The following is a 17,359-nucleotide window of genomic DNA, read 5'->3' on the forward strand; positions in this document are numbered from 1 at the left end:
AACTGATTAATTATTGATATTAATAAATAGTAGAGTATCATTAGAAGGCGAGTATAATTTCGGATTGGATTTCAATTAAATAAGTATTTTGTAGATGACTTATGACATTTGTGACTAAAATAAATAACGAATCTCGGATCTCGTTGACGTTCACGAGTCCTGTTGCTATTTTTAGAACGACACTGAGGGGGAATAGGGATCACTCGAATATCTTTATACTTAACATATTTTTTTTTGTTTTTTATTTATTTAGGTAACGCAAATCCGAGGAAAAAATATATATAAAGAGATATATTGTCAATTACATATGACATTTTTATATTCCCAAAAGGTACAAGGGACTTGAGTTCAGTAATATAACACATGATCAATTGAGTCGATGTAGATTGTATGACTGAAAAGAATCTTGTTACTTAGTTGGGTTTTTTTACTCCCGTGGGTTCTTGAAAAAATTTCATCAATCGCTTAATGGTATTTCTATTTATAAAAGTTATATTTAAAACGTAAGGTCCTTGATTCGTTTATGAAATTATTTATAACTGATAATATATTTATTTTTAAAAATATTTATAAAAATTGCACCTATACTTTTTTAAATTTCCTACATGTGCTTATTTTTTTTTTTTTTTTTTAATTAAACTTGAAAAAAAATTTTGAAAATTGTTAATTGTCTGCTAACTTCCGGATAATTAGCAACTAAAATTTTAACTTAAACATTTATGACCACCCTCATTTTTTATAAATTAAATATGTTGATATTTATATAACTTATGAATATAAAATGAATGAAATCATTTCCGTCATAAAATAAAATATTTTTTATTTACCAATTGAACTTAAATTTATTTATTGATTTAAAAATTTTATTTACTGACCATTTCGTGTAATTTTAGGATAAAAAAAATTGGTTGAATTTAATTATACTTCACAGGTGAATGAAAGTGTTGTAAAAGAGAAATAGACACCCCGTTATCTATGGGAAATACAATTATATGTGCGAATAACGCGCACATGGTGAACGAGAGAGTTAACAATGCATTTAAAAAATAGAAGCATCCCTAAAAAGCACAGACCATAAAGTTCTAGCTAGTCCTTTAAATTGTCCACTTTTTTTAACTTCTATTTTTAGATTTATTTACAATAAATTTTTTTATTTTTCATTTTTCCTCATTGTACTACACTAAAACTGCAATTGGCTTGAAATAGAGAAGCGTGAGTGTTCTTGCATTCTGTGTAAAGTGTAAAAAAGAGTGAGACGTTAATATATTTATATATATTTAGTCATATGGCTGATTATGTGTGCGTTTTATACTATTCACAGGCATAAAGTGCAAACGCCTGCGCGGGTATCAAACCCCACACTATATAAGGGCGCCAACAGGACTCCTAGAGCTATTCACACTCGGAAAGTCACATCACCGGGTTTATATTTATTTATTTAAATTTTAAAAATTATTTATTGCCACAAAAAAGTACAGACTTAAATTAAAATTCAAAAGAAGAAAAAAAAAATAAGAGAAATTAATTTTAGAATTTTTTTTTATCTGAAGATCACGATGCCGAGTAGTAGACACTTTACTAGTTTATTACTTATTCTTTTTGCTATTATTGTTGATCAACTGCAAATACCTTTGGTAAGTTAAATATTTTTAATTATTTAGTAATTAATTATTAATAATAATTAATTGCTAAAAAAATTTTTAAATGTAATTTTTTTGTCGAAAATAATGAAAGTTATTTATATAGTATGAATTAAATTTATTTATAACATTGTTAGTTAGTTGTATTGCATGTAAATACGACAAAAGATTATTAATAGCTCGGTATGTATAAAAATATGTAAAGCAGAGACAAAAGTTTATGTGCGACGTAATTAAAATCGTGTCTTGTACCTGAATCGACGTGTAACTCGTTTTCTGCGGCCGTTATGTTATATATGCACCGTCTGCATCAGACAGCTCCATATTTAAATGGTTATCATCCTGTCAAATGACATTTGAGTTGCAATTTAAAATTATAAAATATAACAGACTATTTTAATTATTAATTATCATAAATTTTATTTCTCGTATCATTTTTAATTCAATTTAAATTCCGATAATTAATAACTTAACTATTATTCAATTATTTCTCGGAATTTAGAATCACTAATTGTTGGGAATTTTCACCTAAATAATTTTTAATTAAATTTTTTTTTGATTAAAACTAATTAATAATTAACGCTATTTCGAAAATTCGTATTGTTTAAATATTTAAATATCAGTTACTTGAAACAATTTAAATTTCGTTTAGTATGAAATTATATTTGAGATAAAAAACATATGATGTTTTATGCAAAGACACTCTGATATATTCAGTGAGTTATCGAAAACGTTTGGATACGGATTATCTATCCTTTTATCGGTGACATTGAAGGGATTTAATACAACTCCGAAATGTTCTGACGTCATTGATAGTTGAGTTATTTACTCAAGCATCCCCTTTACTTTTAGCCCTGGATTTTCCTGTAAATTATTTTTCAGCCTAAATTTTCCGTTTTATTGTATTTTCTTTATTCGTCGTCGTATTGTCCAATTCACTCGGAAAATAAATCTCTCACTGAATTCAATCCGAAATAAATGTCGATAAGAACAAACAACAAATCTACCAGTTTTACTACCCATCATTTTTCTTACATTCACTCCCACTATTATTTATTTAATAAAAAAAAAAAAAAAAAAAACTTTTACCGGAAAAATTTAAATTCTTTGAATTTTTTAAATTTATAAAAAATTTCTAATGTTAGTCTTTTATATTTTTAATTAATTACAAACTTGTACAATTTAGTTTGTTTTTTTAACGAAAATTCTCGGGAATCTTCGCATTCCATTGTCATGTAAGCTTCAAAGGAATTTTCTTTCTGTAGTTTCATACAAGTAATGTAAATCTTGAATCACATCCGCTGAATTTTATAAAATTTAACAACTTTTTTATAATTAGAAATCTCGATCAGCTGTTCAGGATCTAGAATAATTAAAAATTATGCAGTTAATAAAATAAAACTTGTAATTTATATAAAAAAAGTCATATAAATATATGTGAAATCTTACGAGTCCTTTGGAGAGTAGAGATGCCTAACAAAGAATTCAATTGATGTCGAGACCTGTTGCCTGTCTTTCAAACTGTCGATCCAAGTGCTTTGATGAGCTGAGTGTTTTATATATTTAACTCAAATATATACGTACACTTTTGTTTTTTATCTAGCAATAAATTTAATGAAAAAAGACTGAAAACCTTTAATAATCTTCAAACTTAAAAAAAAGTTAATTACTTTTAATTTATCATAAGCTCTTGTTAATAAATTAATTACTTGTTATATTATAAACTTTTTATTAAGGGCATTTTCGAACATTCCTTACTTTTTAAAAATGTTCAATGACTCAACTGTCATAATCATATTGAACATTCAGTAATTTACTATAAAAAAGTTACAGTATTAATTGAAAAAAAGTCAGCGTAATCGAAATGTTGCCGATATGTCGATTTAAAAAATTTAACTTACAGTTGTTATCAATTAGGAGTTAATCGAAATTTGGTAAATAAATTTTAGCCTACAAAATTTTAAATTTCAGATTATAAAATTTACATGATTTTACCAAACTTATTTTCCAAATTTCGTTTGACTTCTAATTGATGTCAACTGCATAAAATTTTTTTTTTCAAATCTATATCTCGGCGATAACTACGTTTTTTTTTTTTTTTTTTTTTTTCAATTAAACTTTAATTATTTCTTAATTAATTACAAAATTTTAAGACAGTTATACTGTAAAAAGTTTGCCAAGTGAACGCGGGTCTAATCCGGAGTGAATGCGGATTTAATTTAAATCTAGTTCACTCCGAATTCACTCTTCTAAAAAAAAAACAACCCCATTTACCCCATATGCGTAGTGCTTTTTTTCAATCCTTGGATTTAAATAAAATCCGCAATCATTTCGAATTCACTTCCGATTTTTTACGAATAGGAGTTGAAAGTCATTGAATATTTTTAAAAAGTGGAGGGGAGGGGTCTCAAAATACCCTTAACTCCAGTCTCCCGTAACCTCGATACTAATCAACTTTATAAATTTAAAAAATTATCAATCAAGGTTCAATCAATATTCAAGTCTTTTTAACTTTATACTAAACCGATTACTTAAGACGTCAGAGTACGGGTCCTATATTGTAGGGTAATTACTACTTATTCATTTTTTTTATGCTCGTTTATCCTCTTTAAAAAATATCCAACAATTTCAGGGTACTTCATATATATTCCAGTTAATGCAGTATTAAATTTTTTGAGTAATCCTATTAACAGAGCAGTACATTATATGTAACGGGGTAATGTTATATCCTTCTATAAAATTTTCTCGTTATCTCGACCTATCATTGATATTATATTACATAATAAAGTTTACTTAAAGTAAAATTGTCAATAGCAATTACAAACTTTAATTGTATTAAAAAAAAAAAAAAACGCTAACTAAAATTATATCAGTAACTTTATAAATTAATTGTGTTAATTATAAACCAATAGTTAGATAATCGATTTTCAATTAATTTTATAAACTAGTTGACAAACATCAATTGCAAATTTATATTGTTGGTTATCAAATTATAATTAAAAATAAAAATAGAAAAAAAGATTATTTTTGGTGTAAGAAAGTTTGTAAATTTATTTAGTAATTAAAAATAATTTGATAAAGTTATTAATATATTTATTACTATGAAAATGAAATTTAATATTTGATATTTGATTAGATTATATAGTGGGTGTATATCTATATAACTTTAACCGCGCGTATCTGCGTTGAAAATGACAAGCAGTATCTAGGCTGACAATTCGTCGAACAAAGGACACTGTGAGGTAAAAGCTTTTCTTGCAAGCTCCTTCTGAATATACATTAAATGCTAGTGTACTTTCGTAAACAATACTCCGCGATGAGGATATAGACAACGTGCGGTTGCTTTTATCAAGAGCGTTCACTTATATATTGCCAATATAATAAATATGGTTTTATTAAAAGTCTTTAAGAATTTTCATTACTTTTTTTTTTTAAATTTAATTAAATTTAGTATTCATTAGTTTTTTAATTGCAAATATAAATTTAAATTAGTACGCTGTAAAAAAAGTGGTGTTAAAATTAACTCACGGTGTAGCGGTGCAATCTCACCGGTTGGCATGTGGAGTAGTAAAGTAACTCGATCAGACTATGAGGGCGTAAGTATACCCTGTGAAAAATTTTTGGTTCAGTGTAATGTAAATTATGGTGTGAAAATTACACCATCGTGTTAAATTTTGGGGGTGTTAATTAAAAGTAGATTACACCATAGTAAAATTACAGGAATTGATAATTTACACCGAGGATTTTTTACACTACACGGCTGTGTAAAGTTTTCAGGGCCATTTTTACACCAAAATTTTTTATGATGTAAGTACTTTAATATCCTATATATTGAGATAAAATATAACTTAACACAAAGATACATTTAACACCGGGATAGCGAGGGCATACACCGGTTTATTTTGTGTAGGTCTGGAAGTTTTTATTTTTGCTGCTGGGCTAATTGTCTTTACATGACCATTACTTGTGGGTGTACATTAGTTAGTTACACAATTTTATAGATACGAAAATTTAATTTTAACAACTCGATTAATTTAACAAAAAAAAAAAAAAAAAAAAAAAAAAAAATTAACATGGTCATATTTGAAAACGAGTTTTCGTCTCATTTATTTATGGATATTCAGTGAGAATTTATTGATATTAAAAAAGTAAAGTGCGAAATATATGAAAAATTAAGAAAAAAAATATAATCAAAATTATAATAATGATTTTATGAAGGAATCATGTAATTGTTATATGATAAATAATTTTCAAATCTACGTTAATTACTTTCAATTACTAGATGGGTGTTGATTTAATAGCTCGGTCGTTTTATATGTTTGTGGAAAATTATGGAGGACATATTATTTCATAAACTATAATCTATTAGATAATAGATCATGGATTATAGATTGCGCATTAAAGATAGAGATAAAATAATTATTGATTGCAATGATCAGTAATTAATTAAATAATGATTACTCGTATCGCGGTTCTAATATTAATAGCTGTGGTAATAGCAAAAGCTCTATAAAAAAATGTTAATTACTAAAAAAAAAAATTGATGAAGATCTCATTTATATGACTATAAAAAAAATATTTAAATAATTTAATGATACTTCATTGCTTGTATACCTTTACAATAAAAGTATTTGTAATTGTGCGTAATATAGACACATATGAGACACCTTGTTTCACAAGTTTCTGAGTATTAATTCCACTCACGTACTGTTATGTATTAAAAGCGCGCCTGTTTACAATGTCAAACTTGTGTCATACTGTTGTTTTTCGTTTTCAGGTAAACTATTTTTATAACAATTCGTGTTTAATTTGAAAATAAATATTATTTTTAGTATTCTACAGTGCTTGGAATTTTTTTATATTTTTTTGTATAGACATTCCATACAAGCCTCAGCTCAATTTTTTTTTTGCTATAAACTGAAGGTAAAAATATAAAATATATCAGCACTGAAAGCAAATTTTTTATATATGAATTTATAAATCGTTATTCGATAAATAAAAAAAAATTAACAAATGAAAGTTGGATGTCACATGAAGATTCAGGTCATTTATAATGTTTAAATTTTGTAACATATGGTTCATGTGAAAGCATCTACATGTTTAGTTTATGTGTTTCGTGGTACAACATACGAACCACCTGCATATATATATATTTTATATGTATATGTAGATGAAAATTGTGTGTATATTTAACCTTGAAACAAACGATTCGTCATTCGTGGAAGCTTAACCGTTTATTCGAAAGATCCGGTGCTTTTCGGGATGTTTCATAAATCATGAAAAACCCCCGCTGTAACAGAGCGCGTGGGGTGAGTTAAACTCCTCGTTCTAGTACTCGGTATGTATATGTACTAGATAAAATATATATACATATACTGTATGTCCTGATGATAATTTTGATCGTTATTAGTACGTTTGCATATTGTCGTTGTCGGGATTATGAACTCACGGTTCAAATAATTTTGCATTCTTGCATATTAGCAGACAGAAATACCTTTAAATATTATTACATATTTCGTAATTTACAAGTTTTAATTTTACTAATTAACTATTTTCCGGGTGCGAGAATTTAATAATATTAATTTGTCAAATAAATTTAGTTTATTTAATTATGATTAAATTAGAGGTCCAATTCGAGAATAGTTTCATTAAATTTTTAATAATTAAGTATTTAAATAATAATAATAATAATAATATTTTATGGAAAATAAGTTTTAGTGAAATTTAATAGCTCAATATATTTATTATTTATTTTTTCATTTTATTCTTTAAAAAATACTATTTTTGCAATTATAAAATTTATCTTCATGATTTTATAATCTTCTGTAAAAGCAGTTTTATTTTATAAAAAAAAAATTAATCTTACTCGTTGAAGATATTAACATTTTTTTACAGAAGTATTTATTTATTTTAATCTCCTAGTTATAAACTTATTATTTATAAATAAAATAAAATAAAACGAAATATACTCTATTGATATATTTAGGTATACAATTAGATATAAAAGATTAATTTCATTTTTACACTTGAATAGATTCTTTACTCAATAAAACTCTCTCATGAAACTGAGATTATTCTCTTTATCGAGTTTTTATGAATAAACGTATATATAAATTTAAATGGCGCGAAAATGATAATCTACAAATATAACCTAGTAGTTATAAAAAAATCTGCTGTCATATAATATTCTCTATTCATCTAAAAAATTAAATTTTCTCAATCTACATATTTATTATATATTAGCCATAATATTATTTATAACGGCGACATAAAAGTTAATCAATTTTTTATTTACTTGCACGGTTTTATATTTTATACCCAGTTTACAAAATTTATTGTTAAATAAAAAATACCTTATTTATATTGTAGGCCTGCGTCGGAAATTTCGTAAAGCTATTTTATATTTTATATTGTTTCTTGTCGTCGTCACGAGTCAAGTGATTCACGAGCTAAAGAACCATTGACGCGAAAAAGTGAATTTACTGCATAATAATAATAATTTTTGTGAGTGAATTCAATCTTATAATAGTAAGGAGCCAAAAAAAAATCGTAGTGGTTTAGTTAAGGAATCAAACTTAGGTCTTCTGATATTACGTCAACTGCTCTAAGTTATGCCAACCTGAACTATACTACTGAGTTAACCAACTAACTAACTTATGACCTCAAGTTCTCTTCTATTACTCGTCAGCGGACCTGGATTTGATTCCCAGACTAAACCACCATGATTTTTTTCCATTCCTTTCTGATTCCAGCTGATATACAATAAAGTAAAGAATAAAATACCAGAGAGTAAAAAAATAGTTACTCCTCTAGGTGGTTAAATATATAAAACAAAATACTTTTATACTTTTTATATCCTCTATTACTCTATAGATTTAACAGCTTGACACTGGAATTTATTTTATTGGAAAAACGAACTTGTAAAAATTCTTCCTACTAACGTGTACACATGCACTGAGTGTAAATGTCAAATGCAACTCGTTTATATTTTAATTTCTTTTAGAATTGACAGCTAATTTTCATCTTATTAACATTTTAACAAAATTTACATATATATTTACTTTATAATAGCAATAAAAAAATATATATAATTTTTATTTTTACTATTAATGTTTGATAAATAATTTTTTTACACTGTAATTAAATGTCTGGTCACTGTGATATATTTTAATGAGACAAGGTACCATTTATTTTGTGACACTCTATTATAAATTAATTAAATGACCTTTCTTATCAGATGACATATTTTAAATAACGAAATTTTTTTTTTGATTTTCAAAAGCAAATCATTGAACTTAAAATCGTTAAAAAATTAACTGACAATAAAAATCATTGACCGACAAAGATATTACAATTCCATGCATACGCTTTTGAACATATATATTGTGCGGGAGATATATGATACATGAGTTAGCAGCATTGACACTAAAATACTAAAGCCCAGTTGGAACATCACATCGAGTTTAAATGGAACTGTTGGAACGTGTAAAATTTACTGGAGTTTGTTTTGAGAATAATACGAGGGTGTGACGTGGGTTAAAATTAGGGTAGTAATTAGTTGTGGGCAATTAATTGGGTTTATGTCATCGCCATGTACTCTCTATGTCATACAGTTGTAAACCGCTTTGTTCAACCGACAAATCTTTAAAACAACTAAACTATTTGTTTTATCAATACTTCATTAATAAAAATAATAATAATATGAAACTTCTGATGTATCAGAAAAATAGCGAGCAAAGTTTTTATTGACTCGGGTAAAATACATATTTTTTTATCGCGTCATACGTCATTGGACTGTCATAATGAAAAAAGTAAACGATTATTAATTGAAGCTTTCTCGGTAGTAATTAACCACCTACATATATCTGTTATTTACTTTTTTAATTGAAACCAGGTGGTTGTATAATCTTTTATTTGTATTTCGAGAGTTTCCGAGTATCTTGTACCATTATTTGTGGTATAAATTCTCGGTAATTATTAAATACGTATATCCGTAGGTGGAAAATAATAATGATATTAATCTCACTCAGGACAAGAGTATTAATTAATCGATTTAATTATATTATGAGTTTATAAATTTTGTGATTTGAATATTGAGTCAGTTTAAATTTGGCTAAATTAATATTTTTTATAGTAATTTGGATTTTATATTTATTTATTTATTACAGGTAACATGTCAAGAAGAGGAAGATATGCAATGTTTGCCACGTAAAACATTTCTAGCGTTTCTTCGGTTGCCGGAAGTCAGTTCAAACTTAGCAGCATATTCAAGATCTGCGCGTATAATACAAGACGCGCGGAATGATTTCATGCATTTGAAGGCTTTGAGTTCGGAAGACACGAGCGACGACACTAAAATATGTTTTCCTGCTGAAGTTTACTACGAAATCTTTAGTGATCCGACAATGCGCGCCCACTTGAGTGTAATCGAGCGCGCACAGAGGATGGTCGAAAATCCGGAGCATGATGCGGTCAATTTCGAAACGGAAAAAAGGAGCATTGCAACCCTCGCTAAAAATGATGATTTACCGGCTTCTATACAAGATCGTTATCAAGGGGAAGATGATGATGAAAAACGCAGTCAATCAAGGTATTATTTTTTTTTTTTTAATAGATCAGTCTAAAGGATGCCTTGAAATTTTGGTGAAAAATTTTTTTCAGATTATAATTATTTCCAATCAATTTAGTAATCTCTGGACTTTTTTTTTTTCAAAATTTTTTTTTTACGCTTTCACTTTCAAAAAAATTTTTTAACAACAATTAAAATTTTTTTTTCTCAATTGAGGATATCCTAATTTGTTCTTTGTTTTACTAATTAATGATTACAATTTATTTATTTTAAAGTATGAGTCCTGATGAAATACTAAAAATGTATGTTGGACATACACCTGAAGAATTAGGAAAAAGTGCAGAAGACATAATAAATGAATATACATTACCAAATGGTGAAATAGACGTCGAATCATTGTCACGTGATTTCCACAGTACTAAACGTAACGTCGCAGCATTGGCTCGTGATTATGCATTACCGTCAGGACGAAGAAACAGCGCATCTGCAGATTCTCAACAGTCATCATTACACGGTGATAAACGTAACATCGCAATGCTCGCACGGGACAGATTACTCCCAAAGGGTTATAAACGTAACATCGGCTCTCTCGGACGGGTGTACATCGTACCTTCTTATCAAGGCAAACGTAACATCGCAGCTCTTGCTCGGGACTCAATGCTACCTATGGGCAAACGTTACCTCGGCGCTCTTGTTAAATCCGGCGGGTATCCTTACATCTACAACAAAAGAAACATCGCTTCATTAGCAAGAAACGGAGTTTATAATTACGTTAAACGTAACATTGGAACTTTAGCTCGCGATTGGAACCTACCGCAATCACGACACAGTCGCTCGTTGAATGAGAAGGAGTTGGGAGCAGCGCGCATTGATTTAGATAATTTACAGCGAATTGATTCGACAAAACACAATGACGATCTTCATGCTCATAATCATGATTTTGATTTAAATAAATTTAGTAAAGGATTCAAGTTAAATAAAAATAAAAACAGCAACAAAAGTATTTTGGAAAGTGAATTAGTTGATGCTAAAAATAAATCACGCAGTAAGAGACAAATTGATTATTCTGAAGAATATCCATTACCTGTAATGCAAAACGCCAATGTATTAGATTATGATGATTTTATGGAAGCACTTATTGCTGATTATCCAATTGCCGAAAAAAGATTTATGGGTAAGTTATTTTTTATTAATTGATTAATTAATTAATTTTTAATTATCAACCGAAAAAAATTCTGTTTAAATTTTAATAAAATATTGGAACAAGACTAAAAATAATAAATAATTATCCTGGTGAAATTGGTAAATGAAATGTTAGGAGCAGGTACTGCGACTTCAGAGCGGCACGAAAATGGTGACGTCAATGACGACGGGACAGACGACGATAAAGCAATAAAGCAGACGTTGATGGGTTATCAGGACGTGTATCAACCAAGTAAGAGACATATCGGCGCTCTGGCACGTCTCGGTTGGCTACCATCCTTCAGGGCAGCACGATTTTCGCGCTCTCCGCGATATCTGGTCGGCAGGTCAGACCAGTAGGCTTTCCATACCGTGTTCGTCCACTACATATTTTATTACCACTTATATACATAATACAATAATTATTATTATCTACTAAATGTGATAAGACCCACATCTAAACTTAATCTTAATCTTGATCTTGGTCTGTGCGCTATCGATGTCTAGAAAACAAGTAGAAGCTAATTCACCATTTTATGTCAAATGACAGTTACTAAATCAATTAATTAATACATTAATTAATTAATCAATACAATTGTTTATTGTATTTATCAACAAGTCTATCGACGTCAACCTGTTGGCCATTTAAAAACGTCCATCGACGTCTTCTCAAAAGTCGACACGGTAGTTAGGTGTTTAAGTGTGTGATTGCATATATTTTTTTATAAGTCCGTTATTCTTGTCACTCATAAACATAAAAGATAAACGTAAACATACGGTCTACTTACTGTTTTATTTCACGAGTATCATCCGCTACTGTAGACAAGCGTCGTCGCTAATTTTTTATACGCCTTTAATTTAAAACTCATTTTTTTAAATTTATATCACATGTAGATGTCCTATGGCTGTTTTATTGTCGTTCTCTCCTTTCCCTTAGTACCCCACCTTTAAATTAGTAATAGGGAGTAAGTCGAATGTCGTAGTTCAAAATGTGCTGTCTTACATTTTTACTATTATTAATCATTAGGCTTTTTTCTTATTATCAGTCTTGTAAAAAATACCTTTCAAAATAATATTTAAATGTAAATATAAATAACTGACAAATATCTTTTCAAATTCGGTATTTAAATATTATCAATTATCAAGTACTTGAATAATTTGGCCAAACTTATATTACTTTCAATAAACAGACCGATAAATTGAGTCGGTCTATTTCGGCCATTTTTTTTTTTTATTTTCAATAAAATTATAAAAAAACTAAAAATGGCGTAATATAGAACAGAAAATTTTCAAAGTTTCGGTTATTTTTAGGTTTAGACGGCTAACTTTCGGCCTTGTGTTCACAACCCGGGCCTTTTTTCGGTCGAGAAAAAATTTTTGATTTTTTTTGGCTTAAAATTTTTTTTACTTGGAGAAGAGAAAATTATAAGAATAGTTTTCATTTAATTATGGGAATTGATACTAACTAATAATTAATTTTAGAATATTTAAAAAAAAATTATCGGTAGTTTTAAATAAATACTAATTGAATTTGAAAAAATATTTGTCTTTAAATGCAAATATCTAAAAAAAAGTATCTAAATAACAATACTATATACTTTTACCTTAATAGTTTACAAGACTGCTTATAACCATTAGTTATAGTAACAAATCAGGATGTTTTTTATTAACCTAGAAGCTTTTAAAAATTTTTAATTATTAATTACTGTTAAATTTTATTAATTGTATAATCAATACTGTGTACCATCTGCTGAATTTACACTTTGTATCTGCTTGAGGTAAGTTTAGACCAAAGCTGGCAATGCAGGAACTCAGTTGGAAAAATTCATGTGGTAAATCAATAAATTTTTTTTAAAATTCAACTCAGCAGATGTGTATATTGCACACCTCAAGCGCAAAAGCGCTGAGGGTGCTTTATGATTGCTCTAAATTTTTTTTTGTTACTTATTAATTGTTTTATCCTACAATTTAGACACCAGTTGATAAAATGCATTTATCATTAATTTATAAAAATTTCGCTTAAATTTATAAGCATTAAGTATTTAATAATAATAATTATTTGTTTATTAATGTTTTTATTAAATTGTTGTATTGTATTTAATTGTTGACCTTTCATATTTAAATATATTTAAATAAGTAAATTTGTTAACTATTTAGTTGATATGCTCAACTTAATTAATTTATATATTTTAATTGAGGTATTAATAATTACAGGCAGGATTCCCCAGATGGGCCCACGTCCCACGACACCCCCGACCCGGCGACTAGGTCGTTAGACACGTGGAGAAGACCGAGAACCCGCTACATGCATCACCAAGATCTACATGGTAATTGTCGAAATGGTTACAGAAGACACTTATCATCATCACCTACCGATGACAATTATTTAAATTATGTACTTTATCGCGCTTCCATAAATAATATTTAGACTTATAAATATTATTCTATCAATATTTTTTTTTTAATTGCTCAATTTTTATTTTCAATTGCTCAATACTTTCATCAGGTTCTACTCTTTATTTACTACCTCATTATTTAAAATGTACATACATAATAGTCTACACAGAAAAAAAATATATCAAGTCAAGAAAATATTTTGGAAGATAAACGTTTTTGGGAACTAAGTCAAGATTTTTTTGAGCCGAGAAAATTTGTCTTGGTCTTAAGAGGTTTCCACTTTATACGAGAAAATTGTTTGAATCAAAGTATTGGCTTTCAGTAGAGAATTTTTTTTTTCTGTGCAGATTTATTAGAAATTTGCGTCAATTAAAATTTCAAAAATATAACAAACGTATTATTGATTAATTAATTTATTTAATTTTTGAAACTATCGTATAGTATTCACTTGTCTGTAGACGGAAATAATTTATTTTATTAAGTAAAAATGTAATGGCACTGAGCGGGTTCTCTTTGATGAAAAATTTAAATGAGTATGAAATGGTTGGAAAAAATTTTTACATGTACGTGGTTAACGATATAATTATATTGATATATTAGTAAAATCTCTCAAAAATTATTAAAATTTTAAATAATAATTATATAATAACATATTAATAGACATAGATATTAATTACTCTTTTATGTCTTTAAACTAAAAAAAAAAAATAATAATAAATATGATTATTATATATATTATCAGTTGATAATAAATATTATCAATTTATATATTATTCCTTACATATCTTTATAACTATTACGATAAAAAAAAATCGCATTTGAATTTTCCGAGTCGATTTTTTGAATTTTAAAAATTGAACAGGAAAATTAAAAAATGCGTGAATGCTTTAAGTTCGATAAAAATCAAAGATCTGTATTTCAGATAAACATTTCGAGATTTAAATATTCTCTTAATGAAAATTTATCAAATAATAATTTAAAATATAGATATAAATATTTAATAAAAAAAAATTTATGTCATTTTTTTGGCTGCTGTAGATTTTTGGAAAAATATTTTCTGTCGTAGTTTAGAAAATACTTGATACTTGTATTTAGTCGTCAGGTAAATTTTTTTGGTCATGCTAATTATTTTTTAGTGTCAAAAAAAAAAAAAATGTGGAGAAGAAATAAAAAACGGATAAATTGATGTGCAAATATTGTATAGAATATATTATTATATATAATTATAATAGTACTAATATTACAACTACAATTCGTGGTGGCTGAATTGTAGTTGTAATCGATAATTGCTTTTTAAATCATACATATATATACGTATATATAATTTCTATCATTGCTGTGAATGACATATAAAAAAAAAACCAACAAATAATAGAATCTTTGAATATTTATTTTAAAAACTATTAAAATTAAAAAACTTTCTATGCATCTATTTACTAATAATATATATATATATATATACATCAATATATGTATTTACTATGTGACTATCATGTCTTGACAATAATATCATAAACCTGATGACAATAAACTCGATAATAATTATTGGAATTATTTAAAAATAATATTCGTGAGTAATTATTTGTAAATTTAGTTTTCTGTCAGTTTCAAAATATTTATGGTACTTAATAATTGATATAACCATTATTATTATTATTATATTTATCTATATTTATGTACTATGTATTGTTATATATTTATAATTTTAATTTATTGAGTAGATGAAATAAAAATAGATGATCTTAGTATCAATGAGCAATTACAAATATTTTATATTTTTGTTTACCTATTTCATATTTTTAGTGGCTTTGTAATGGGACAATTTTAATATCTCATATACTTTTATTTGAAGTATAGCCAGGGGGTTTTTAATAACAAGTACGTCAGTAGTTTCTAATTTCTAATAATACTGAGATCATTGGCCGATAATTGAGAAATTTCGCGTAGAAAAAATTTAATTTTTCTTTGAAATCTGAAGATATCACAATTTTTGCTCAAATTTAGATTTCATTAAAAAGCTCCAAAGGTAAAATTTTGCTGTAATCTGAGGGTAGTTTTGATCTCGCGATCATTAGAGGATTCAAAAATATCAGTATAGCAGTTTCTTAAAATTTACAAAATAATGGAAAAGTGTCAGATTAAAGTCCTGCGTTATATATAATATACTTATTATAAATAACAAACAGTTAATTAATTTATAAATTAAAAAAAAGGCCAAATTTAAATAATTAATCGTTATTTTATTAACCATTAATACAAAATTAAATACAATGAATTTAAATGTTTAAAAAATTCAAATTGCCTCGATAGGTCATCCCGTTCCTCACAAGTGTTCTATAAACATTTGTGAGTGCAGATGTTTAGTTAATTAATGGAAAATTATTTATTGATTATTATCATCAATTATTTACAAGAGATTGGCAAGTATATTGATAACTTGCAATAATAGCGAAGGGACAAGACCAAGTTGAAGATTACCACCGAGGAAAATATTGGAAAGAGGTGAGAAAATTTGTCCAAACAGTCCCAAGGAAACTGATCTTTGATTAATCAAACCAATAATGTTGTTAGATTGAGCTATTAGATCAGTTATTTGTCCTATTAATGAATTCTGATTTGTATTGAGGAGACTATTCAACAGATTTTGTAAGAGATTCGTTACTTGAGTCAATAAAGATACTAGTAATCTGGCTAATGCACTAGGAATAACATTTATCCTCAACACCTGATTCAATATAGTGTCCAAAAGTGTCTCTATTTGTCCGAGTAATCCACTCAGTCCTATATTTTGCTGCTGCTGCACTTGGCCATTTACTGATACAACAGAATTTGGTTTCACGTTTCCTGAGTTTCCGACATTTAGAATTTCTTTATTACTATTTATCCCAATGTTTGTCAAATTATTATTATCCACATTAGAATTACTATTTATGATGTCGCCATTTACCAAACACCAAAAGTAAATCTGTATTAATTATATATTAACATTAAAAATTTAATTATAAGATAAAATAAATTAATAATTAAAAATTACTTACGGTGATTATGAAAAACAATTTCATGTCTTGTTATTTATTTAAATTCTTCTGATATCCACTAAACATCTTTCGGACTTTATATAGTGAAAATTTTTGCAGAAAAATTCCTTATCACTTATCACGATTTTAAATAAAAAAGTTATTTAAATATTTATGCATTGATAAACATGGAGCTTAGGTATTATATAAATTAACATTTATATAATTGATTTTTCTGAAGATAAAAGAGTATTAACCCAATTACAATTTCTATGACGTTACAGTATCTCGTGTACAATCTCATGTAATTATAAATTCAAATACGTAACGCGTTTATTCCTAAAATAGGGTCAAGATTATCATTCAAGCTTAGACAACTTGATAAATTATTATTTTTTAATGTTCCACTTGAAACGATTGAGGTTTTAAAGTAAAACTCGTGATTACACAAGTAGTACAGAGACTTTATGATGTCTTTTACGAAAAATGACAAGATAAATTTTATTTTGTCTCAAAGCCAAGTTTTTTGCAGTGATAGTTTAGGATTTTTGGAC

The 17,359-nt window shown here is 27.0% G+C and overlaps 1 protein-coding gene and 1 long non-coding RNA gene across 5 annotated transcripts; one reads left to right on the plus strand and one right to left on the minus strand.

Moving 5' to 3' along the window:
* Nucleotides 1–1,424: 1,424 nt before the first annotated feature.
* Nucleotides 1,425–14,431, plus strand: LOC103577521 (neuropeptide-like 1). 4 transcript variants are annotated; one of them, XM_008558185.2, is made up of 5 exons: nt 1,425–1,634; nt 9,809–10,230; nt 10,485–11,383; nt 11,528–11,738; nt 13,606–14,431. In XM_008558185.2, the coding sequence occupies exons 1-5, from the start codon at nt 1,557–1,559 to the stop codon at nt 13,817–13,819; spliced, it is 1,824 nt and encodes a 607-aa protein (XP_008556407.1). In that variant the 5' UTR covers nt 1,425–1,556; the 3' UTR covers nt 13,820–14,431. The 4 variants fall into 4 exon arrangements, with proteins under 4 accessions (XP_008556407.1, XP_008556408.1, XP_008556409.1 ...); XM_008558186.2 differs by having other exon boundaries at nt 11,528–11,644; nt 13,606–13,765; XM_008558187.2 differs by lacking the exon at nt 11,528–11,738 and having other exon boundaries at nt 13,606–13,765.
* LOC128667430 (uncharacterized) lies at nt 2,897–5,218 on the minus strand. Its single transcript, XR_008403393.1, has 3 exons — nt 5,169–5,218; nt 3,090–3,239; nt 2,897–3,003 (listed from the first exon to the last, which is right to left on the minus strand). It is a non-coding gene; the product is annotated as an uncharacterized LOC128667430 (long non-coding RNA).
* Nucleotides 14,432–17,359: the final 2,928 nt, after the last annotated feature.

Source organism: Microplitis demolitor, chromosome 3 (genome assembly GCF_026212275.2).
Source record: "Microplitis demolitor isolate Queensland-Clemson2020A chromosome 3, iyMicDemo2.1a, whole genome shotgun sequence".
Classification (NCBI taxonomy): domain Eukaryota; kingdom Metazoa; phylum Arthropoda; class Insecta; order Hymenoptera; family Braconidae; genus Microplitis; species Microplitis demolitor.

Excerpts from the sequence above, each read along its gene's own strand:
- LOC103577521 (XM_008558185.2), top strand. The coding sequence starts at position 1,557 with ATGCCGAGTAGTAGACACTTTACTAGTTTATTACTTATTCTTTTTGCT. Across the intron at positions 1,635-9,808 it reads ATCAACTGCAAATACCTTTG|GTAACATGTCAAGAAGAGGA; the intron begins GTAAGTTAAATA and ends TATTTATTACAG. Across the intron at positions 11,739-13,605 it reads CCGCGATATCTGGTCGGCAG|GCAGGATTCCCCAGATGGGC; the intron begins GTCAGACCAGTA and ends TAATAATTACAG.